Raw genomic sequence first — 26,712 nt, 5'->3', positions numbered from 1 at the left:
TTTTGAGGATAGGGGGGAAAGGAGGGAGGGGTTGGGGTGTGTTTTCAGTGGGTGTGGTAAGTTCGGGCTTAGAGGACAGTGCAATGCATCATAGAACTTGTAGTATTAGAGCACAATAACTCAGAAGAAAGGAAGTTGTCGATTAACCCCATGAGAGCTGAATCCAGCACTAAAGATGTGCTGCTACAGCATGATAAAAGGTAATATAGCTAAAATAAACACAGTAGATGTTTTCAGTGGCACATAATATCAGGATTTATGGGAGAAAAAAAAAAAAGGTTATAGTAGTGGACAACTTCTTTAACTATCATCGCTGGAGGATCTCTTCCTTGTGTTCGGTTGATCAGCCCTGACCGTGGCGTCTCCGCGCGATGTCTCCCAGCCACAGTCGTGAACATTGCTATGATGAGGCAACTCATTCCCGGTTTGGCCATCAAAAGATGGGTGGAATATGTAAAAAGAACTTAATGCAAGTTGTCATAAGGATTCACAGTTTTAATACACAAAACAAATTACATTTACCATGGAATAAAACAGATAAAAGAATGACAAATAATTTAACCTCTTGCCTCCATGGCTATTTTCTTTCTTTGTGCTTTTGCTTTTCCCTCCCCTTGTTCCAAGAGTCATAACTTATTTGTCTATCGACATAGCTGAATAAGGGCTTGTATTTAACCGGATGAGTAGCACTCTTGAATAAAACTATATCTTACCCATTTAAAACAATTTTAGGATCTAATGTAATGTGGTGGGAGAAAAAATTTATTTGTTTAGACTGCCTCTTATTGTGTCTTTTTTTAAAGTGTTGCCGAGGCCAACCAACCGCCCCCCCCCCCCGCAATTATGGTGCTCTTATAAGATTTACTGATCCGGTTAATTCATTTTATATTTTTATAGATTGTCGACTTTTTACGAAAGTAACAATACCACATGTGAATTCTTTTTACATTTCTTAATTTTAAATGAGAGTAAAGAGGGGTGATTTTAACTATTATATTTTTTACTTCAGATTTTTTAAAACTTTCTTTCTATTGTATCGTTAGCTCTCTTATGGGACTGGAACCTGCAACTGTCTGATCCCGTGTGTTTTATATTATTGTGTTTAATGCCAAAATAATGCTGTATAGTTACAAAAACGACATATGGTGCACTAGTAGTACGTCATAGGTCGGTAAGGGGTTAAAAGTAGTGATGAGTGAGTGTGCTCGGATAAAGTGTTATTAGAGCATACTCGATAGTTAATAGTGTGTCTTCCGCGTGTTTGAATACTATGTTCAACAGCAGCAACACATGCAGCCATGGCGACTCGAACAGATTATTTGAGCATGTCGATTATTAGCACACAAGCACGCTTGCTCATCACTACTTAGAAGGAATGTTCACCTTTGACTTTAGAATTTATTTTATTGCTGCACCACATAAAATCAAACAGCGCTGTGTAAACAGTTTTGATCTAGACCAAGCCATACAAAGAGTGATCCTCTTACTTTCTTCTGTCCCCTCCTCCGTAAACTGGCTGAAAGTTAGTCTAGCCTTCACAACAATAAACAAAGTGCAAAAACGTAATACAACACCTCTGTCCTTATTTTAATAGGTTACCTTTAGTCCCCAATAAAGTTACTCAAAAAATGTGCTTTCTTTACTGGCATCCGGTTTGTGTTTCATTTTTTCTCCCACACACATACTTGTCCAACCCCTGTCCCTGCAACCATCAGGTCTCTAGTGGGATGGAAGGCACAAGCTGTAGGCCGAGACGAAAGATGAGTACAGGAAAATGTGTGTAAAAGTTGTCCTGTCACGTGAAAAATATTTATTTTACGACTGATGTTGATGCCGTGTCCAAAGCAGTTTTCTTGTTTCGGGTCCCAGGCAGCAGAAAAGCGTATATTTGAAGCAACGGCCTTAAATCTGAGAAAGAGAAGTGTACATCAGGTCAGGTAACCTCCCAATTCTTAACTTTTTAATATTTGAGACAAGGAAGCAAAGAATCTATTATTATCCAACTATAATTAATGACACCAGTGGTGGCGTGGCCTGCAGGCGGCATTGCATGGACACAGAGAGCGCCACAACAAACTCAGTTTACTATCTATAATCCTGGTGTAATTGGGCTGTAACTGCACCCAAGGGTCCCTTTTGCCATAGAGAGTCTTATGAGCGAAACGATGAACAGGAAACAACAATCCATGGCAAAGCTGAGAATTTGCACAGTCTACCTCTTGTTGTTTTGAGACCCTGGAGCCATTTTGTAAGGCAGACGAGAGAGCGAAGGAAGCCAGAGTGGGGGAGAGACAACTGGAGGAACCCAAACTCATATTATAGCTCAAATACTATCAGCTATTCAAGCCTCCACGTTCTCGCTTACCGGCAAGATAGATAAGGTGAAAATAGATGATGGTTTGTGAAGGCCAGATCTACAAAATCTCCGGGAGTGGGCAAAGGAGTCAATTCAGGATATACACAGGGGAAGACACCTCTGCTCTGGTGACAGGTGAGCTATCAATTCTGGAAAAAGCTTTCTAATATGTGGACCCATAGAGTGGAGGACTTGGAAAATCGCATCTACCCCAATAACTTGCAGATCCTGAGATTCTCAGAACGCGCTGAGGGAAAAGATCTCTGTAAATTCAAGGAAAACTGGATTAAATCCACATTCCTAGATGCTAATCTGTCCACAGCATTTGCCATAGAATGGGCACACCAGGTTCTAGCCCACCTTGATCTGCCAGGAGCTCCCCAGACCTCTACTAGCACGCTTGTTGAGCAGTATAGACAGACGCTATATTCTAGGGGCCACACATCGTAAGGGCCCGATCACATACAACAATTAGTTCACTGCGATTTTCCCGGATTTTTCTGCGGCGCTATAGAAGACAAGTGCCACATTTATAAATGTAAAAAAAAAATGTTTGAAAGAGCTACAAATCCCTTACTCTATGGCTTTAGAAGTGCGATTACAGGTGATACATGAAGAAACTACATTATTTTTCTCATCCCCATCAGAAGCAGACAAGTGATTTAACTTGATTAAATGTCCAAGATGCCGTTAACACCTCGGAGCAGGATTGTTATCAAGTTCCTTCAATGGTTCCTATACCCATGCTGCATAGGAGAAGATTGTAGAGCAATTATTACTGCGCTATTGCATTTCTTCACCTTATATCTTGACTCTCCTTTCTCCCCCCATTTTTCCAAGGTAAAATCAAAGATGCTATTCAAAACTAAAACTTGTCCACAAAAAACAAGACCTCAAGAAGTCGACTGAAAAACAAAAGTAAAAAATGACAGCGCTTACAAAAAAGGAAAAATATGAAAGCTCAAATACAAAGATTAAAGTCACTTGGATCCTTACACTCGCCCATTTTTCCTGTCAACGAAAATGTACTATTTGTGCCCAATACATCCCACCCTTTTACATGTGATTCTCTTCACCTCTCAGTACGTTATTTGTAATAATGGACAATCAGCAGGTTAGGAAGGAGTAGAGGAAAGATGGGAAGGTATAACTGCAAAGCTGTCCACTTTTTCATTTCACACGCTCAAAAGCATTACAATGAAAAAAAAAAAATTTACCGGTAGTTTTCTTTTTTTTTTTTTTTTTACAGCCCTAATCCAAGGTCCAAAGTTGAAGCACTTTCTGCCCTCTTTAAAACACTCTTGCATATTAGTAGCCCCAAAATTCCGATGGCATCCAACAATCTTTGCGCATAATAAGGACTCATACATTACCCAATGGACTTGACAGGATAGGTGTTCTCCATGTCTTTAAGTCTAAAAATCCTAAAAGACACAATAAAAATCAAATTTTTGCATCGAAATTCATTATTACAATGAAGTACATTAAAGGGGTTGTCCACTACTGAACAACTCTTTCTCGCATACTAAAGTGCCACATACAAATTAAAAACCAAACATCCTCACCACCCATTGAAACAATGATGGCGCTGTGTCTCAAAAAGTTAGATGCCATTATGTTATGTAAGCGCTGCAGCTGATCAGTGGCAGATGATGGATTGCAGCCTTCGGAGTTTCATTAAATTAAAGTGTTAAGGCTGCAGCTGATTAGAGGGTGCTGATTATCTCCCAGCAGTCAGGTGGTATTGTTACATAAGCGCTGCAGCTGATCAGCAGCTACTGATCGGCTGCAGCCTTAACACTTCCGTCTAATGAAACTGAAGGCTGCAACCCATAGTCTGCCACTGATCATCTGCAGCGCTCATGTGACAATGCCACCTGACCGCTCTGATATAAAGCACGGACGATACCACTGGACCTGTGTAGATCCAGGCTGTGTTTTGTGTGTACGTGTTTGCTTTTTTGTCTGTGGCACTTAGTATTTAGGGTGTTGTCCGGTAGTGGACCACTATTGTTGGAAAAAAGCAACGTTAAGTGGAAATGCATGAAAAATGCACAGAGAGAAGACGTGACACAAACAAGAAAAAGAGGACTATGGTCAGAATCTGTCCACTAGAAAACTAATAGTCGTATACTCCAGAAATCTGGCCTTTTGTGCAAGAGTGGCAAGGAAAAAGCCATTTTTTAAAGCAAATCATTAGAAGTCCAGCTTGCAAAAAGCCATGTGGAAGAAGGTGGTCTGGTCAGAGGAGACTAATGTAGTGTTTTCCATTTAGCCCAAAAATTGTATGTGTGGCGGAAAACTAACATTGCACATAATCCTGAAAACCCCATCCCCACTGTCAAACATGGTGGTAGCATCATGCTGTGGGGATGTTTTTCTTTAGCAGGGACAGGGAGGTTGGTCATAGTTGATGGAGCTACATACATGGCAATTCTAGAGGAAATCCTGTTAAAGGCTGCAAAAGACTGGAGACTGGGGCGTCGATTCACCTTACAGCTGGACAATCCTAAACATAATGCCAGAGCTACAAAAGAATAGTTTAGATCAGACCTGGGTAAAGTGTGGCTCACAGGCTACTTCTGGCCCTCCGCCTGTTTCAGTCTAGACAGACAAAGCGCTGAAAACAGCGCCCAAAGGCTGCACACAAAGCGATCTGCTGCCCACATCCTAATATCACCACTATCTGCACCCACAGGATGCAGATAGCTGTGAATACATTAGTGGGGGTTGGAGCTGCAGGCTCCTGCTTTCACCAGTCAGTGTGCGACTGATACAGTGGATGCAATGACGTCACTATATCTTTTCTGCTGTGCAGAAAGTCAGTGCACCGGAGGCTGGAGCAGTGCGACCATGAGCAAGGTATGTGTTTGTTATCACTTTTTGTGCATCTGGTAAAATATATAAGTCACCCACAGGCTCTAATACGATTGGGAAATCGAAATATCCTGAGAAACTCAGGGCTGTTCAAACTTTTTATTCTGAAGCCTCACCAGATGGGCCAAAATAAAACTCTGGCGTAGATTCGCACGACAACCACCCTAAACATACTGCCAGAGCTACAATGGAAAGGTTTAGAGCAAAGCATATTCATGGGAAAGCCATTGAGAATCTGAGGCAAAACTTGAAAATTTCTGTTCATAGACTCACTGAGCGAGAGCTACTTTGTAGAGAAGTATGGGGAAAAAAATTCAGTCTAGATGTGAAAAGCTAGTAGAGACATACCTTAAAAGGCTTGCAGTAATTGCAGAGAAAGATGGTCCCACAAAGTATCAGACTACCGGAGGCTGAACACAAATGCATGTGACAAATTTCAGATTTGTATTTTTAAAATATTTAGAAAACCATGCATCATTTCCTTTATATTTCACAAATACTTGCTACTTTGTGTTGGTATATAACATAAAATCCACACAGAAAATTTTAGTATTTTAATTCTTTCCTTTCCTTTTTCAAATAGCCACGCTTTTTTATTTTACACAGACATATTAGATCTGGCTGTTTGCAGGACGAGTTCATTTTACCATACAAAAAGAAAATGGCAAAAAATTTGCAAGTGCAGTGAAATATAAGCATAATACAATTTTACAGTGTAAATTGTGCATTGAAAATGCCCTGACAACATCAAGTCAGTACAATTTCGAGGATACCACATGAAAAACAACACCCCACCCCCTGCAATTCTGCAGTTTAAATTTTGGTCCTTTTTACAGCGTTCAATCGGGTTTGCTAATTTTATACATTAGACTTTTATGCGCTAGCAGGGGACAATGGTGAGAGTTCTATTCAACTGTTAATAGAGAAGGCGGCGGTCCATCTTAGTATCCAGCTGCCGCCAGCACTGTAAATACATTTTTTTTTTAAATGACGTGGGGCTCCCCTGTATTTCTGATAACCAGCCAGGTAAAACTGACAGCTGTGGGCTGCAATCCTCAGCTATCAGCTTTGCAAGTCTGATTATAAACAATAGGGGTCCCCACGCCGCGACAGAAGCAAGGAAGAGGACATCATCGCATGAAGATGGGAGGCGCCGGATCCAGACTGCACCAGACCGCCAATGGGTGAGCAAAATCTAACTTCTTTTTCTCATCTTTCAGGTTACATCGGGGGCTTATCTACAGCATTATAGAATGCTGTCAATAAAGCCCCTAATGGCGGTGACAGCAGCTTATATGCGAAAAATGAGGTGACAGATTCCCTTTAATTATTTAAATAATAAAAAAAATGTTGTGAGGCCCGCCATTTTTGAGAACCAATCAAGCTAAAGTAGACAGCTGGGGGTGGTATTCTAAGGCTGGTAAGGGGCCATGGATATTGACCCCCATCCTAAAAATAGCAGCCCGCAGCCGCCCAGAAATGGCGCATCTATTAGATGCGCCAATTTTGGTGCTTTGCCCGACTGTTTCCACTTGCCCTGTGGCAGTGGCAAGTGGGGTTCATATCTGTGGGGTTGATGTCACCTTTATATTGTCTGGTGACATGAAGCCCACTGGTTAGTAGGAATGAAGAGGTGTCTATAAGACACCTATCCATTACTAATCCGATAGTTATATTGTAAATAAACACACAGTCAGAATAAAGTCCTTTATTTGAAATTTAAAAAAAAAAAAAACACTTAATTTTTTATTTAAAAACAGACAGTTATACTCACCTAAAGCCCATTCAACTGAAGTCCTCATCTCCTGTAATATAACAGAAATAAAAAAGAACCATAGCCCTCATCTGTCTGTCATTCTGTCCCACATCGTAATCCATGTCTAGGATAAACAGTTTTCCACCTGGACGGTGCCAAGATTCGATTGTCCTGGCTGAAAACCACTGGGGAACGAGCTGCTGCAAGCGCAGCATCAGTGACTAGCGGCGACATCAAGGTTACTCACTGAGCTTGAACTGAGGTAAACTCGCTGTCTTTTTCTCACAGTGCTGAGATCACCGCAGTTCAGGGGTCCAGCTGTGAACGCAGCCTCAGTGACCCACGGTGGATTGATTATTGCATGAGATTGAACGACAAACAGGTGAGGGATATATTTGATTTATTACAGGAGACGAGGACTTCAATGGAATGGTCCTCAGCTGAGTATAACTTATTTTTAAATGAAAAAGGAAAAGTGTGTTTTGCTTTTATTTCAAATAAAGGACTCAGGAAAAAATAAGCATGAAAAGCACTTGAGTGGATAAAGAACCTGATCTCCAATCCAACCTGAACCAGGTGAGGGAACTGGGCGGATAGCAGGCAACTCTGGATGCAAAATAAAAGTTACGCCCTAGCCACAATTAAAGCCAGGGTCTCGATTAATTAGGCTTCCAGTGAGGAAGTCATTGGTGGTGACTGGAAGGCTCCACCCTTAATTAAGTGAATGAGGAGGGGACTAGACAGACAACGGGGACCGCACAAAAACATCGTTTTCTACCTAGTGTCAGGGTGTATACCTACTGTTTTGTGTTTCCCAGTGCTAATAACGAGAAAGATCAATCATTTTGTGATGACACATTCCCTTTACATTTTGGGTCAAGTCTGGTGCTAATGTTCACATAAGAAGACACATTTATTAAAACTGATGCAAAGGAGAAAGAAGAGTGCCATTATTTCCCATGGCAACCGATCAGATAAGTTCTCTCAATTTCATAAACCTAAGCATGCTGAAATCTGCTTGGTTGTAATAGACGTCTGCTCCAATTTTCTTTTGTACCAGTTATTTTTTGGGATCAGTTATTTTACGACTTGGGAAAACAGACGTGTATGAAACGCAACACTTATAATCATGTACATGGGAAGTCTGACTTTTGGTCTATTTTCTATTGAAGTCTGATTGTTCTCAATGCCAGGTTTTTAAAGAGGTTGTCCACTTCATTCTATAAGGCCACCACTGATTTAAGCCATGCAAAGAAGTATATTTGTAAATATCTGTTGTTGCCATCTGCGCCTGTGGCAGCGCTATTGTTGACCACTCAATCAGCATCACGTGACCCCGGCTGTGGCTGCAGCTGATGTCACGTTGAGTACCATGATGCCTTGCATTACCTGGGCGTGACCCTGTTGCACACCCCCTCTTGATTGACTGGGCTGTGGGCGGAGTTTCACCGCTCGTCACAACCCAGTATCCAGTGCGTGTTTTCCCTCTCTCTCCTGCCTTCATTAGCCACAAGCATGCACAGGATACTGGGCCGTGACGTGCGGTGAAACTCCGCCCACAGCCCAATCAATCAGGTGGGGTGCTCACGACTGGGTCATGTCCAGATGATGCAAGGCATTCTGGTACTTGACGTTACATCAGCGCAAGTCAGAGGTGGCTGCACTCGGGGGTCACATGATGCCAAGTGAGCGGTCAGCAATAGCGCCGCTCACAGGCACAGATGGCAACAAGAGGTATTTACAAAAATACTTCTTTACAAGGTTTAAATCGGTGGTGGCATTATAGAATGTGGTGCACAACCTCTTTAAAGAAGCACTCCTCCTAATATCAAATATTTTAGGCACTTACTGTATTACAGTTATATGATATGGCACTGTGTACTCACAAATTATCATTTTGCCCACCTACCAAATGAATTCTTCTTTTTTCCATTAAGTCCATGACATCACATGATTAAAGACGAAACTAGGAGCAAAAAGTGCAAATAGGGTCTTCGAGTAAAAAGAAATACAGTAATAAAAAGGTTATGCTAGCCTGATGAGGTTGTGAATACACAACCATGTAAAAGCAGAGGCAGCCAGCTGCTGCAGATCAACGGGTCTTCTGACTAGTAAAGCAGGAAAAAGAGGCAATAGTTAAATCCAGATCGTGGGAGAATAGTGCTTGATCAGTGTGGACAAAATCCACAACCTTGTCCCATTTTCCTGTGATTAAAAACAGACTAGGTAAATCCTTCTAAGTTCTATATAGAAACAGTATCTTTTCCTTGCATGAGTCATCATTAGAACTACAATTGTACAACACTGCAAAATCCCTGCAGCCCAGCTCCACCTCCCGACCCAGCTGCTTCGTTCCTTACTCCTCCTGCAAGGGACTTTGCTGTGAGTACAATTGTAGTTCTAATGATGACTCATGCATGGAAAATAGATTTCTACATAGAGAATAGAAGGATTCAGCTAATATGTTGTCACGATATGGTATGAAATATCATAAGTTTAGTTCTCTTGCTAGCATGCTGTGGGCTAAGCCCCCTCCTTGGAGTGATTCAGCAACAGCTCGTGGCTGCAAATTCCTGACTTTCCTTCTCAGAGAGTGTGGGGGTTTTATGAGAGCCAAGGTATTTACGACCGGCATTTCCTGCCGTGTAAGCTCTTGTCCAGCTATAACTGTACTAGAAACTTCTAGAATCATGAAAGTCCTTTGTTCTGTTTTTGTAAGATATTAGGCAAACGATTTAAAATACGAACACAAAAAATATATCGTCATAATCACACTCGGAGGATCTACGCATCACTCTAAACACGGGCGTCTAATTCCATCTGGTGAAGAAGTAGGGATTGCTCTGTAAATAATAGGACATATTTGATCTCCCTAGAATGCTAGCGATAATACGAGATGAATGCTGGGTGTGGTATGATTATTACATGCTCTGTAGCGAAGTTACGGGCATCAGATATATTTAATGCACACAGTCAGATGGAAAAGGTAGGAGGGTCTGGGATAGCCAGCCCTTTTTGGTGATGTCACCAAGCTAAGCTATAACTGTTTTGGCCAGACCCCAGGAGTGAGTCTGTCTGCTGGAGCCCATGTGAGCCTGATCTGAGGAGCTGTACCTCATGCATTGGGATTTTTGGGAGCTCCGCCCACCAGCATGGTGTTTGCCTGAACTGATATGAACTAAGACCATGTGAGTTATCTTTTCTTCTTTAATCCTCTTTATGTTATAATTACCTTGTACATATTTGCAATTGTCTCATTTGTAACATCTTTATAAAATATTTTTGATAAAGCACTGCCTAATTTTTACGGGGTATAATATTACCACCAGTTCATTCTCCATGCTCTAAAAACGTACCCTAAGTCTTCTGGAGGGAATTTACGCTACTGTTTTGGGTTAGCTTCGGACCCGTTTGATGGGAGCTGGTGGCAGCGATAGTGTGCAGACTTTTGGGTGTTTCAGCGACTGCGGCTTGATAATTATTGTTCCTGCCTGAGCGGGAGAAGTTCCTCGCGTCGCTGCAGCGGGCCCAATAGCCAGTACATAGCAGGCAGCCTTTCTGGCGACTAATTACTCTAGGTGCAGTACCTAATCTGACCTGACAGAAAGGGGGGCGCCAGAGAGCTGCAAGTGTTAAGTGGAACTGTAAGCAGGATATACACAAATCCCTGCAGTTCATGGTATATTGAAGAGCAGTGGGATACCTAAAATAAGTCCCTGCTGTAAACTAAGAGGTCCATAGCCTTGTGTGTATTTTTTCATCACATTGTGGCAGTGGAGGGATAACCAAGATAAGCCCCTCTGCACATGTGATAGCCGTCTGTTGGTCTAAAGTCACCCCAATCCGTGACCTAATGGTGGCAGTGGTCAGGAATCCCTGTGGATTTCGTGACAAACTGCTGGCCGCGGCTAAGGGATCGTGACATATGTATTTAATCATGTGATGTCATAGACCTAATGGAAAAGAGAAGAATTAACTGGGAAGAAAGGCAAAAATGAGCAATTGTAAGTACACAGTGCTGTATAATATGATGACTGCAAAATATTAAGAAGCTAAAAACTATGATGGGAAGAGGAGGAGTGCTTCTTTAAGGAATCACCAATTATGAAAGTGTGTTCAGGATTTCATACCCTCCTTACCGTATGACTTGTTCCGTATCATAGGTAATAACATGATTGCCTGTGCTTGGAGAGAAGGAAGCACTATAGACATCTTTTGTGTGCCCAAATAAGCGCATCACTGGCTGGGTGCTGCTGGCACTGAGCTTCCGCACATCATAGATAAGGGCACTTCTGTAAGAAATTCATATATAAAAAAAAATATAAAAATCTAAACCCAGGTAGCAGAGTACTCAGGAAACTGACAAACATTATGGACTCATTAAAGGGAACCTGTCAGCAGGATTGTGCACAGTAATCTACAGTGTCAGGTCAGCGCCATTATACTGAATACAATGATACCTTGGGTGATGAAATCCATTTTGTAGTGATTATATAATTTTTTTTTCAGTTTTGTGTTAATGAGATTCTCATGCCCTAAGGCGGGGTCGGTGTATGTGGCGCTCTGATTAGATATTCATAATGCGGACTGCTGACATATCACTGATCCCTCACTGACCGGCCCCCTAGTTTCATAATGAATGTATGTACAATGTGGAAGAAAATAAAAAGCTTCTTCAGGCAGGTGCCAGCCGTGACTCCTGTGATGCAGCGTTATCGCATGTGTACTTTGCACTAGCAGCTATCGGCGATCTCCGAGAGCCGCTACTGCGCAGGCGTGGGCAGCGCCATCTTGGAGGAGGACATTTTTTTTTCTTCTTCGAAGCACCACATACATGAACCCTGCCTTAGGGCACGAGCATATCATTAAATCAAAAATTAAAAAGATTAAAGAACCACAAGACGGATTTCATCACCCAGATATCATTGTAATCAGTATAACGGCGCCGACCTGACACTGTCTGTAGGTTACTGAGCACAATCCTGCTGACAGGTTCACTTTACACAAACTATAGAAAGAGAATATCAAATGTTATTCTTTTACCTTTTGTAACACAAGCTTGGCTAAAACTAAGTGTACGAAGCTGTGGGCACAGATGACGAGGCCCCTCGCCAGCCCCTGTATGAAGCAGCAACAGTGGCGGAACTCAAGGCATGTCAATCAATCCTGCAGAGCTCCAAAAACTCCATTCAGGGGACTCAAATGTCATTTTAAGGAGGTCTGATATTTTAGGTTTGGTGCTGGGTCATTCTTTTTTCCAGTAGAAACAAGAAGCAAAATGGGCTGTGGATTTCCTTTTGTGAAGCAATTGTAATAACCAAAATAAAGGTAATAGTCAGGAAAGATTCTCAATTGACACAATAGGAGGAGAGATTTTTGGCACAATTTGCAACCCAAATCTGACAAGTGGGCGCGACTTTGTTTAAAAGGGTCTGGTTTACAGAAAATGAGAGTGGGCTAATATGCAGCACTGTGCCAAAATAGTGGTGCACACCTAGGCAAGACAGTCTAAAAACACAGCAGATTTATCAAGCAACATTAGCCACGGAGACAAATCTGGCACATTTACGTAACAATTAGACTGTATTGATAATTGTGTCCCACTTTCTTCTTTAACCAGGCTGCATACTAACATTACATACCTTACATGTCTCTATTTTCATTGTTGACTACACAAGGATGAAGCAGTGAATAATGTATGGTTGAATACAGAAAACTCATTTAGGGTACGTTCACACAGGACTTTTTTGCTGCTTTTTTTTGCTGCTTTTTTTTATGCTAATTTTCAGCTGCTTTTTACAGTACCAGTAAAGCCTATGAGATTTCAGAAATCTCATGCACACACGTTGGTTTTTTGTTTGATCAGTTTTTTCTGCTTTGCTGCTTTTTTTGGACATAGGGCATGTCACTTCTTTCAGCGTTTTTGCAGCGTTTTTGCAGCGTTTTTTCACCCATTGACTTGAATGGGTGATGAAAAAAACGCTGCAAAAACGCTGAAAAAACGCATGTAGCATTATTTGCTGCTTTTTTTGTGCAGAAAATCATGGCCAGCAGGAAGGGATCTCACAGCCAAGAGCTTAGGGGTGTGGTTAGTGAGGTGTGAAGAGCCATTGTGAGCCATTGTGAGGTGTGAAGAGCCATTGTGAGGTGTCCTGATTGTGATCTATTGTGAGGGAGTTCCTGGTAGTGAGGTGTGAAGAGCCATTGTGAGCCATTGTCAGGTGTGAAGAGCCATTGTGAGGTGTCCTGATTGTGATCTATTGTGAGGGAGTTCCTGGTAGTGAGGTGTGAAGAGCCATTGTGAGCCATTGTGAGGTGTGAAGAGCCATTGTGAGGTGTCCTGATTGTGATCTATTGTGAGGGAGTTCCTGGTAGTAAGGTGTAAAGAGCCATTATGAGGTGTCCTAGCAGCTGAAAATTGGCATAAAAAAAAGCAGCAAAAATCTGCAGCAAAAATCTGCAGCAAAAAAGTCCTGTGTGAACATACCCAAAAAACGCACCAAAAACGCACCAAAAAAACGCACCTAAATTAGCATAAAAAAAAGCAGCAAAAAAAAGCAGCAAAAAAGTCCTGTGTGAACGTACCCTTAGGCTGAATGTACATAATAATAATCTTTATTTTTATATAGCGCTAACATATTCCGCAGCGCTTTACAGGTTGCACACATTATCATCGCTGTCCCCGATGGGGCTCACAATCTCAATTCCCCATCAGTATGTCTTTGGGTTTTTTTGTGGGGCAAGTTGAACTTTTAAAAGACATCCACACTTTTTTTTTTTTAAATTTTGAAAAAAATTATATTTTTTGGCTTGTGTCACCATATTCCAAGACCTTTGTGTGAGCTTATTTTTTCTGACGTGTATGAGTGGAAGGGAGAGTCAGTTCGCCATTCAAAGTCTCGTCTCTGAAGTAAGATCCACGCACGGAGACCAGAAGTCACTTTTACAATATAAGTCTATGGAGCAATGCTCTGCCTACAGCTGTTAACCTGTTAAATCCCGCTATCAATCTGACGGTGGCATTTAACAGGCGCCGGCAGGGAGAACACGTCACGACAGTCGGGGGTCTGCTGAATACCCACATGCCTGTCATTACAATCCTCCTATGAAAGCCAGCGCTTAACTGGCGTTCATAAGAGATCGAGATTTTAGCAATACCTAGCAGTAGAGCACAAACAATCGGATGGTCGCAGCTTCAAGAGCCCCAAAGAGAATATTGAATACAGTAAAAAAAAATAAATAAATAAAATTAAAAAAAATAATAATAATAAAAAATATATATATATATATATATATATATATATATATATATATATATATATATATATATATATATAAAAAATATGTTTTTGTTTTTTTAAAATATGAAAACCTCCCCCCAACAAAACCAGCCCTTTTTTGCCCCATACAAAAAAAACCCAAACATTTGGTATCGCTTTGTCTGATGTATCAAAATGTATTAATCCGATCGGTAACAGCGTAACGAGAAAAACAATTGAAATGCCAGAAATAGCTTGACCGCCGCAACGTTGCAGTAAAAGACAATAAGATGCGATCAAAACATCATATCTACCCCAAAATAGTATCATTACAAATGTTTTCTCAGTGCACAAAAAAATAAGCCCTCGCAAAGCACTTTATCCCAAAAAATGAAAACGTTACAGGCCTTGGAAAAAGACGACTAGATTTTTTTTTTTTTTTTAAAGAATTTCCAATTTTTTTCACCACTTAAATAAAGAAAAAATAAATGCATGTTTGCATATTCATACTAACCTGGAAAATCATTGGCAGGTCACATTTACCATAAAGTGAACATGGTAAATAAAAAAAATTCTCAAAATGAGTGTGAAAATGCACTTTTTTTTGCACTTTTAACACACTTGCATTTTTTTCCCCTGCTTTCCAGTACAACACATGATGAAATGAATGGTGTCATTCAAAAATACAACTTTTCCCGTAAAAAAACAAGCCATCACACGGCTATATTGATGGACAAATTAAAAAAGTTATGGTTCTTGGAAAAAGGGGAGGAAAAATAAAAACCAGAAATGCCCATGGAGTGAAGGTGTTAACACAACTACACTACACACATATATAGAAAGGTTTAGAGATAAGGGGTTTAGTTGGGACTTTAAAGTGCTGTTCTCAAGTTTGATGTTATCACTTAACCAAAGGATAGGGGATAATGTTCTGATCACTGGGGATCTGACCATTGTGGCCCTCATCAACCTCAAGAACTGAGGCTCTGAAGAGCCCTGGCTGAATGGAGCAGTGGTGGATTATGCGCACTGCCTCTCCATTCATTCCAATAGGAATGCTGATGATCAGACAAGCACTGTGCTCAGCAATCTCCAGCCCTCCCATTAAGCATGAAGTGGTAGTGTGCATGATCGACCTTCACTCCATTCAAAGCCCTAGTACTTGAGATTGGTGGAGGCCACAGCGATCGGACTCCCAGAGATTGGAAAGTTGTACCCTATCCCGCAGATAGTCAACTTTTAAACTTGAGAACACCTCTTTTACATACAAAATAGCCCAAATACCTGAATTATCTACCAAAGATTATGAGTAAAAAGAAATCACAATGAGACAAGCTTACCCATCTCCTGCAACCAGACAGAAATCTCTTGCGAGAGGGTGCACATTAACAGTGCGGACGTAGTCCAAGTGCAGAAAACCACGAACATCGTGTGTATTTGGTGGAGTCCTGCAGTCCACCACTGATAGTTTTGAATCAAAGTGACTAACTATGAGGACAGAACCGTCCGCCGATAGGAAGTCAAACGAGGAAAGCCTTTCTTCCCCACGATAAATCTATATTGGAACATAAAACAAGTACGTTAAGCAGTATGGACATGAGGACATTCACCTCTGGTGAGAAGATGGACCTTCACTACTACACTTTATTCTGCTGTTTTTTAGACATCTTTGATAACACTGTTTAATGGGAAGTTCTGGGTCTGCATGTGCAGTCTTGAAAGGCAGCATAAAGCGAGGAAGAACAGACAGACAACAATCTACTTTTAGCGAATGCGGAATTAACCCTTTACGAGCATCTCACAGACCGGTATTAATGGTTTGTTGCGTCAGTTGGATCTTGGTATCATGAGCCAAAAATGATCAGACTGATCGGTAGATGTGCAAGGCTTGTAAGACTAGGATCTAAGAGGTAAGGTTTCTCCTTGTGGAGAGTGACAAGCCAGTCCTGAGAAATTGCTGTGTGGATTCAAAGTGGTTTTCTTTGCCCTGCTTTCACTTATGGTATTTTATGTATATGAGTGAGCGAACTCACCTCATCAAAAACAGAGCGGGATACGTCTCCGCAGCGTATTGTCCCTTCCCGACCGGCCGACAGCAGGCGCTCAGCATTTGATGGTGAGAAAGCAATAGAACAGACTCTGGAATGGAGTGGAAATTGATATATGCCACCAGATTGCTGTTTCCATATATGAAAAAAAACAAACCATGAGGCAATATAAGGAGAGGGAGAGCATTGAAATATTCATTATATGCACACATATGGAATTCATTATATACATACATATGGATTGCAGGGCACTATGCATGTAAAAAGCCATGCTGTGGGACAAGCCACATGACAACTAGAGCACGGCTAGATCACATTACCTGCTGGGTACTACATGCAATATGTCATTACTTATATACAATGCAGGTAAGGGTCAAATTCGAGCTATATGAACTCCTGTGCATGCAGAGACTTTGAGGGTCTTCGCAAAATAGCAAAGACACATCCGATTATGAATGGATTGTCTATGGTTGAGTGAAACAAAAAATTAATTGGGCAGCACTAGGATAAGAAACTTTTTTTTCCCCTCACGTACGAGAAAAACTGATCACACTGATTAAACTGATAAAATTCTGACCAAAATCACTGATGAAACTGTCAGCTTTGCATGTATGTGAACAAAAAAAATGGACGTCTGAATGAGGCCTTAGAAAGACAAAACATCGCTTTTACTTTTACTATAGGGGTTATCGGATCGAAATCGATAAGTCTGCAGTCACTATGTAACTGCAGACTTATGAATTTCCCCAGTGCACGCACTGTGCGCAGCGAGGATTCGCAGATTTCAGGGCCGGGACCCGAGGGTATGTATAGGTTATAGATACTCTTGGCCAGAGCCCGTCCAGTGGGCGCAGCCTCGCTCCATACACTTGTTTGGGGGGGGGGGGGAGATTCATGAGTCTGCAGTCACACAAAAAGACTACAAACTTATTGATTTCAACCGGACAACCCCTTGAAATATTCAGGTCTATTACGCCTTTTGGACTGACTGATAGCTCAGCAGTTGTTCAATAATGAAATCACTTCTTGTTGGAAAAGAATGGACATTCGTACATTTTCTGAAGTGATAGAGAAGCTTTATCTCCATAATTCATTACAATTAGAATAAAAAATGGGACTACTGGAACTCCATTTCCTAGACTCTGATATATCAACATTATATCTACCTAATTACTGTAATTATATCATCAGACCAGGATATATTCTTTCCTATTCTTCTATTCTCTCTTTAGGGTATGTGCACACGTCCGGATTTCTTGCAGAAATTTCCTGAAGAAAACCGGAAATTTTCTGCAAGAAATCCGCATTTTTTTTTTCGTTTTTTATGGCGTTTTTTTTAGCATTCTGCAAGCGTAATTAGCTTGCAGAATGCTAAGTTTTCCAAGCGATCTGTAGCATCGCTTGGAAAACTGACTGACAGGTTGGTCACACTTGTCAAACACAGCGTTTGACAAGTGTGACCAACTTTTTACTATAGATGCTGCTTTTGCAGCATCTATAGTAAAAGATAGAATGTTTAAAAATAATAAAAAAAATGCTTATACTCACCCGCAGACAGCTGATCTCCTCACCGGCGTCCGTTCCGTATAGATGGTGTGTGCGCGCAGGACCCTCCATGACGTCGCGGTCACATGACTGGTCTCGACCAATCACAGGACAGTGACGTCATCGGCAGGTCCTTCACCGCACACCAGCTACAGGAACCGAAGCGACAGCATGCACCCGAGAGGCGGGAAGACATCGAGGGTGAGTATAGGACTATTTTTTATTTTAATTCTTATTTTTTGACCAATTATATGGTGCCCAGTGCGTGGAGGAGAGTCTCCTCTCCTCCACCCTGGGTACCAACCGCACATAATCTGCTTACTTCCCGCATGGTGGGCACAGCCCCGTGCGGGAAGTAAGCAGATCAATGGACTCCTAGGTGTGCGGAATCCCCTGCAATTCCGCATTTTAATGAACATGTTGCTTTTTTTTCCGCGAGGCTACATTTGCACAAAAAATGCGGAATACACTGAAAATAATGGGAGGCATATGTTAGCGTTTTTTTCGCGTTTTTATCACGTTTTTATAGCGAAAAAACGCGAAAAAAACGCAAAAAATACTGAACGTGTGCACATGGCCTAACTCTTCCCCATCCTTCTCTTTTGTACTTTTTATCTCAAAGTTAAAACATTTAATCTCATTATTTAAAACAGGATATGCATGCTCTAAATGCAATTGAATAAGGCTTGGCTTATATGCAATGATTGTTCGAGTTCTCTAACTTTATTCCTTGTATTTCCCACATAATTTATACCTTTCCTTCCCCTTTTATTTTATTGTATTTCCTCACTTCTACCCCTAAAAATTTATTTCAATAAACATATTTGAAAACAATAAAATCAATCAAAAACACGTTGTCTAATTATTGTGCACACAGTATATATACCGTACGTCCTAGCTGAAAAATGTAGTAAGATTAAGATTATAGAGATTTTAAATAAAAAATGGGAAAATTCTTAACAAAAAAAAAAAATAGATATTGCTTGGTACGCCATTTTCCGAATGGTTACTATATTCTCACACACAGAAAACAATATAATGCGACTGATATATACCATATCCCACAAGCCAATGACACCTTGGATGTCTCCGCCTGCCACAAGTGTACATGTATTTGATGGATGAAGTGCTAAACAGAAAACATAGCCGGGGAAAACTCGAGCGATAGTCTGCTTCTCCGTCGTCAGTGACTTCAAGTCGTTTACGTAGCTGAAACAAAAGTTAGGAGACATAAAATTCCTCCAAGCTGAAGTACAGGACTAATTAATAACCAGGACCATTTAGAAGCAGTTATTGCTACACAAGGAGGTCACACCAGACACCGTGTGCAAAGTTCATATACTTTTACCACTCCAACACGATATTGGATTATTTTCCTTGTTTACATTTTTTTTTTTAATTACAAAGTCTAATATTTTTTGACTCAGTTACTTGAGTTGATTTTCTTTATTTTTAAAGGGAACCTGTCACCACGTTTTTGGAAGATGGGATAAAAATAGCGTTAAATAGGGGCAGAGGTGGGCGTTACATTAGTGTGTGTGTTATGCGTTTATTACCCACCTAAGTTGCAGAAATAACTTTGCAAAGTCTCCGTTTTCGCCTGTCAATCAGGCTGGTCAGGTCGCATGGGCGTTGTCTTCCCCCAGATTTGGCGTAGTTTTCCGTTGGTGGCGTAGTGGTGTGCGCATGCCCAAAGTCCGGAATCCTCTTCCAGGGGATTTAAAATAGCGCGGTGTTCGTTATTGCATTGGTGATCGGTGGGCGCGGCCATCTTCCTTTGGCCGCGCGTGCGCAGAAGCGGCGCTCTGCTGGCCGCGGCTTCAGGAAAATGGCCGCCGCGATATCCATCTGCGCACGCGCGGCATCCCGCGGCCATTTTCCTGAAGCCGCGGCCAGCAGAGCGCCGCTTCTGCGCACGCGCGGCCAAAGGAAGATGGCCGCGCCCACCGATCACCAATGCAATAACGAACACCGCGCTATTTTAAATCCCCTGGAAGAGGATTCCGGACTTTGGGCATGCGCACACCACTACGCCACCAACGGAAAACTACGCCAAATCTGGGTGAAGACACCACGCCCATGTGACCTGACCAGCCTGATTGACAGGCGAAAACGGAGACTTTGCAAAGTTATTTCGGCAACTTAGGTGGGTAATAAACGCATAACACACACACTAATGTAATGCCCACCTCTGCCCCTATTTAACGCTATTTTTATCCCATCTTCCAAAAACGTGGTGACAGGTTCCCTTTAAGACTTTTGTGAATGTCTTACGCAGTTTTAGGTCATATTTAAGCTGAAATATGAAAAACTAAAAAGGTTCACAAACTTTCAAGCATCACTATATGGGGCTTGTTAGAGAATGCTGGCTGGCGTAGACAGTCACTGGAGAACCAATGCACACTTTCCTCTGCACTAAAAAGATCATTGATTCAGCGAGACATCGAAGAATTACATGCATTATGTAAACTATTTGCTCCTACCTTGACAAGTTTCTGCATTCATAACTTGAGGGTTTGACAAACTGAATGAAGGAGGAGCGAAGAAAGGAATCCAGTTACATTTGTGATATGTACTTAAGATGTGCGAGATAAGGATAATTATATATTCTACATACCGCACCCTTGCTAATGGATTTCCACGTATCCTGGAAGGTGATCCAAGCGCCATGATCCACATCGGTTTTCATAAACATGTTGACTGAACTGGGGGGAATGCTGAACTACAGAAAACCATTAATCAAATTATCCAGATACTACTGCTGTCAGCTTGGGTTGTAACTTTAACCTATTTCTACACATCTGGATATTTTGGTGGCAATTTGTGATTTAATTGACGCATTAATCAAATTAAAGGTTTTCTCCAAAAGATGTGGTAACATAAAATCCTTTTAATTAAACCTTCTTCGTAATATTTAGCAACAAGGTATGCTATATATACTGCACCCAGTCAGGATTTTAAAGATGGGCAACTGCCACGAAGAAGTGTGCAACCATCATAGGATTCAGAGGACACGCAGTAGAATGGGCTGAGTGAAGAGATTCTGCGAGACAGACGTACTACTTGCACTGCACTGAAACGGTCAGGATGTCCATAATCAGTCAGCTAAACAAAGGTGTTCATCTTCTCCTTGAGTCCGGCTAAGTGTCAGGTTGACTGAACAGAGGAATGAGAGTTCATGATGCCCGACAGGACAACGCTCTGACCTGATGTTCTTCAAGCAGTCCGTCCGACTTCGTGTCCTCGGAAATCTAGGACAGGCTGCACACTTGATTTTTGGCAATTGCCATATTTGAAATCCTGACAGTCAGAAGATAAAGCATACCTTTTTGCTATGTGAAGGCATTTAAACATGTATATTTTATAACCATTATTGAAGAACTCCTTTATAATGTTTTGCACGATTATCAGGATGTGGATGCAAAAGGGAAAAGGTGTTAAAGCCCTTGGAGTTTAAGTCATTTTTACTCCACAGTCCACGATCCATTAACATTTGTCACTATATTCTGAGATCCACTATTTCTTCCTGTTGAGAAAGCCGTGTGAGAACATGTTTTTCTGTGGTGCCAGATGAAAGTTTTACTGTAAACAGTTTGGGGTACATATGACTTTTCGATCACATTGTATTCCATTTTCTTTCGGTGGGAAAGTAACGATTCCAGCAATTCTTAGCAAATGTATATATATATATATTTTTTTTTAGTTTCATGACTTTCACTTTTCCATATAATTACATCATCTTTTAATAGTTCCTAACATACAGCAGTATCAAATATGTGCATCGTTTTATGTATTCAATTCCAAAAAGTTGGAAAAAGGAGAGATTAAAATACTTTTTTTTACCGGGTACAATGCACCAAAATAACAGGAGTACTATGATGAATGGCCTTGGAAGACTTCATTAAGGCTCGCTCTGTAATGAAAAACCATCTCCAGCCAGCGATCACACCTGGGCCCGGACTATACACTCCATCTTGAAATCAATCTCTTAAAGGGTCTTCGTCAGCACAGAATAAGTACTCAAACCAAGCACAGGGGCTCGGTGTATCACAGCATGGCCAAAGCTGAAATGCACCTTCACACCCGCTTGTTTTCCCACTACCTCCATTCTCCCCTCTTCTTTGATTGACATCCCTGGCTGTGTGTGTTTGTACATACACTATCAGGGTAAAAAAAAAAAAAAAAAAAAAAGGTTAAACTAAAATATCCTGTGAAACATTTAGGAATTGCAACCATTTTTATACAAATCCTCCTCATTTCAAGTTCTCAAAAGTAACTGGACAAATTAACTTTAAATCAGATTTTTATTTAATTTTTTTTTCAGTTTAGAAACAGCACAAAACAAGAGCATACCCTCACAAATCCCCAATCCCTCCCACCCCTACAAAGTACAGAAAGATATAAAGTGCAAAAAGAACAGTAAAATCACAGTTCGGTGAACAAAATGATGGATTATTTGGTTAATAGTATTCAGCCTGTCACAAAGTATAACGAGTTTTAACCAATTAGTGATGAGCGAGTGTACTTATTGCTCGGGTTGTCTCTAAGTATTTGTAAGCGCTCGGAAAATTAGTTTTTGTCCAGACAGCTGCATGATTTACATCTGTTACCAGCTTGAATACATGTGGGGATTCCCTAGCAACCAGGCAACCCCCACACATGTACTCAGGCTGGCTAGCAGCCGTAAATCATGCAGCTGCGTCAACAAAAACAAAATCTCTGAGCACTTACAAATACTCATAGACCACCCGAGCAACGAGTATATTCGCGCATCACTATTGCCGATATAATATGAAGGATATTGTCATTACATACTGTATGTGACCACAAGGATTCTTATATTCCAGAATTCAGGAGTTTAAAATAGACCCTGGAGGTATCTTTGCAGATCCCGCAATGCCAAACTGGATCAGTCAAACCAAGAGGTACAAAGTTTTTCAAACTTTGTAACTTTTTTCCAAATTCAAAGGCCAGTTAATCTTCTTTATGAATTTTGGGTTGTGGGGGAGTCTGTTGATTTATCCCATTATTGAGCTAATAATTTCCTAGTCATATAGAACATTTGAGATACAGCAGTTTCACCATATTCATCAGTAGCCAAGTCTTCAATGTACCCCAATATGTATACAAATGGTGGGTTAGTCTATTTCTACTAAGTAAGATGTATGTATAATGTCTATAGGTAAGGTGATTTTGTATTCTCTAGGGCCTTTCCAGGATATCAATAAGACAACCTCACTGGTTTTCGCTATTTTGGACTTAGTCAATTGCATTTTTCATCCATAAATTTCTTCTCTTTTGTCCACTGTTAGCACACATAGGGGTTGTTTTGCTATATACAGTTATTGACATAGTTCAATTGCACCATTATATGTGGGGATTTGTGGACAGCCATTATTATGAGTGAAGGGCCTCTGTGCGCCACAGATTAGAGGGTAATTGAAGGGTTAAACCTGAACGATATTGAGCACTGATGAGCTCCAGGTTGGAGCGCATATAGTACAGACGGGAAGCAGTTGCTTGTGCGCTCCAAGGTAAGATGCACATGACGGTGCATGACCTGATATGACCGCGCCTCCGATCTCACCTACCTACCAGAGTAATGTGACGCAGCCACATTGCGCTGATGCGTTCCAAGGAGGGAGATTTTAGCACAGATTGGGGCGCACAGGCAGTAACATCACACGCCTAATGTGCACTCCTGGTTTAGCATCGGCAAACATTCATCTAGGACTTGGCAAAGGTGATATGACAAGTTTGAACAACTGTCCACTCTTTAGGAGGTAAGATAGTAATAATTTAATTTCTATAGCGCAAACATATTCCACAGCATTTTACACTTTAGAGGGGACTTGTACAGACAATAAAAGACATTACAGAACAACAATAAACACATAGATCAACAGATACCAGGAGGAATGAGGGCCCTGCTCGCAAGCTTACAATCTATGAAGAAATAGGGGAGACACAAAAGGTGGATGGTAACAATTGCTTTCATTGTTTGGAACAGCCATAGTGTAAGAAATCGGGTGTTCATGTAATGCTACCTGATCTGTTTATTAGCCTAAGTATGTACCAGTACAGACACAGAGCTATTAAATGCATAAAGCGTATGAGAACATGATACGAGAAACCTGATTTTGAACGGTCAACACAGGGATAGCTAGATTGTGTTGAGGTGGTAGGCCAGTCTGAAGAAATACGTTTTTAGGGCACACTTAAAACTGTGGATATTTGAGATCAATCGAATTAATCTGGGTAGTACATCCCCAAAAATTGGGGCAGCACGTGAAAAGTCTTCGAAACGGGAGTGGGAGGTTCTGATTATTGAGGATGTTAACCTCAGGTCATTAGCAGAACGAAGGGCACGGGTAGGTTGGTAGACTGAGACGAGGTAGTAGATGTAGGGTGGTGCTGAGCCATGGAGTGCTTTGTGGGTGAGGGTAATAAGTTTATACTGAATTCTGGAGTGGATGGGTAAACATTATAATGACTGGCATAAGGTAGAGGCATCAGTGCAACGGTTGGTGAGGAATATGATCCAAGCTGCAGAATTCAAGAAAGATTGGAAAGGGGAGAGCTTGGTAAGAGGGAGACCAATTAGTAGAGCCTTACAATAGTTCAGACAAGGATGAATAAGAGAAACAGTAAAAGTTTTTGCAGAGTCAAAAGAAAGAAAAGGTCAACTTCTAGAAATGTTTTTGAGGTGCAGATAAGAACGAGCCAGTGATAAGAGCGAGGAAGATGACGTTTGCACCTTAATTATTATCCCTGTGGGCGAAGACACACCTATTGGTATTTAAGGAATAATAGTTACTATGGTCTCATTTGGAGGACATCACTCTAGATCAGGGGTGGGGAACCTCAGGTCCCAGGGTCATTTATGGCCCTTGATGACCTTTTAGCAGGCCCCCGAGCAGATTCTTAGGGACCACATTCTTGGGCAGGGAGGTGAATTTTGATTATAACCAGCTCATTAATTCCTTCTTCCTCTGTTAACACACATATGCAGTGTTGACTACTGAACACTGAAGGGCAAGCAATGAAAGATTACGTCCTGAAACCAGTGCCAGAGTCAGGATGCACTTTGTTGGCAGAGTTTGTACGGCCCCCAAAGGATGGTATAAATATCCAAATGGCCCTTAGCAGAAAACAAAATTCCCTACCCCTGCTCTAGATGGTTATACTGAGCAGCCTGTGTCATGGCATGGGTTCAATTACCCTACAGACTTTGAGTCTAATAGCAGTTCCCAGAGGAAATAGACAGGTCCAAAAGTGATACAGAGTCAGCTGTTGACTGCCCTTGTAAGGGCGGGAGTCTTTGGGGACGTAGAGCTTTTTAGGCGACAGTACTTAGGGTCATCTTTTTTTATTCTCCCTACATAATGATGACATCCCTAGCTAACCCTCCTGTCTTGACACCAACCATAGAGGTAAGATAGCTCCACTTTCATCTTTCACCACTGTGTTTTTGAAGAGTTGGGAACATTTATATTTATTAATAAACATTGCTGCTTCATTTTATAGAGCACCACTGTGATTTAATTGTATGGGAACATCGTTTAATTAGTCAGTTTATGAACAAGTCTCATAGGGGTTACGACTGATCATTCAAAACTTACCGTATATACTCGAGTATAAGCTGACCCGAGTATAAGCCAACCCGAGTATAAGCAATTTTGCCACAAAAAAACTGGGAAAACTTATTGACTCGAGTATAAGCCTAGGGTGGGAAATGCAGCAGCTACTAGTAAGTTTCAAAAATAAAAATAGATACCAATAAAAGTAAAATTGATTGAGACATCAGTAGGTTAAGTGTTTTTGAATATCCATATTGAATTATAATGCTCCGTGCAGTTCATGATGGGCCCCATAAGATGCTCCATATTAAAATATGCCCCATATAAAGCAGCACAAAGGTTAATGGTGGCCCCTTAAGATGCTCTATAGAATATTATGCTACATATAATGCTGCACAATGGTTGATGGCCCCATAAGATGCTCCATAGATTATGCCCCATATAATGATGCACAAAGGTTGATGGCCCCATAAGATGCTCCATAGATTATGCCGCATATGCTGTTGCGATGAAGAAAAAAAAAAAAAAAAAAAAAAGACATACTCACTTCTCGTCTTTCAGGCCCTGGCACTTGCGATATTCACCTGTCCCCGTTCCACCGCCGAGCGCCGCTCCGTCTTCCGGCTCTCTGACTGTTCAGGCAGAGGGCGGCGCGCACACTAACTACGTTATCGCACCCTCTGACCTGAACAGTCACAGCCAGAGGACGCGGAAGACGGAGCCTGGTGGTGGAACGGGTACAGGTGAATATTGCAATGCTCACCCTCTCACCCTTCCCCATTATACTCACCCTCTCGGCACGGTCCCTGCTTCTGTCGACCCGGGCCAGCAGCTTGTTCTGGCGTTCAGCGGTCACTGGTACCGCTCATTAAAGTAATGAATATGCGGCTCCACCCCATGGGAGTGGAGTCGCATCCATTATTCATTACTGAACACAGGAAGAGCTGCAGGCGCAGGAGAAGCAGGGACATGCAGAGGCGCGCCGGGAGGAGGTGAGTATGATTTGACAGCTGCCGCTCCCCCCTCCCCCACCGACCCCCTGGGACAATGACTCGAGTATAACCCGAGAGGGGGGAGGGGGGGCACTTTCAGCCTAAAAAAATGGGCTGAAAATCTCGGCTTATACTCGAGTATATACAGTATATCCAACCACTGGAGGTCTTTTTGTGACCTTAGTTTTAATTATATGAGAACATCTGTTGTTTGTTTTTGAACACATTTTATAGGGATAGTGAATGTAATTAAGTATTTGTGCACAACCAATATTGGCCTATTTAACCCTATGTTCAAT

General features: G+C 41.5%; 1 protein-coding gene across 3 annotated transcripts in view; it reads right to left on the bottom strand.

Moving 5' to 3' along the window:
- Positions 1-480: 480 nt before the first annotated feature.
- WDR76 (WD repeat domain 76) overlaps positions 481-26,712 on the bottom strand; it is a 108,158-nt gene continuing 81,926 nt past the window's right edge. For all 3 annotated transcript variants that reach the window (XM_077263173.1, XM_077263174.1, XM_077263176.1), the window contains 8 exons: positions 20,459-20,563; positions 20,325-20,365; positions 18,897-19,050; positions 16,282-16,425; positions 15,589-15,803; positions 11,129-11,281; positions 3,730-3,780; positions 481-1,908 (listed from right to left, as the gene is read on the bottom strand). In XM_077263173.1, the coding sequence (XP_077119288.1) occupies positions 1,662-1,908; positions 3,730-3,780; positions 11,129-11,281; positions 15,589-15,803; positions 16,282-16,425; positions 18,897-19,050; positions 20,325-20,365; positions 20,459-20,563 (1,110 nt within the window). In that variant the 3' untranslated portion in view covers positions 481-1,661. The remainder of the gene's footprint in view (positions 1,909-3,729; positions 3,781-11,128; positions 11,282-15,588; positions 15,804-16,281; positions 16,426-18,896; positions 19,051-20,324; positions 20,366-20,458; positions 20,564-26,712) is intronic.

Source organism: Ranitomeya variabilis, chromosome 5 (genome assembly GCF_051348905.1).
Source record: "Ranitomeya variabilis isolate aRanVar5 chromosome 5, aRanVar5.hap1, whole genome shotgun sequence".
NCBI lineage: Eukaryota > Metazoa > Chordata > Amphibia > Anura > Dendrobatidae > Ranitomeya > Ranitomeya variabilis.
The sequence above is the reverse complement of the archived record's forward strand: the minus strand, read 5'-3'. Positions and strand labels throughout refer to the sequence as shown.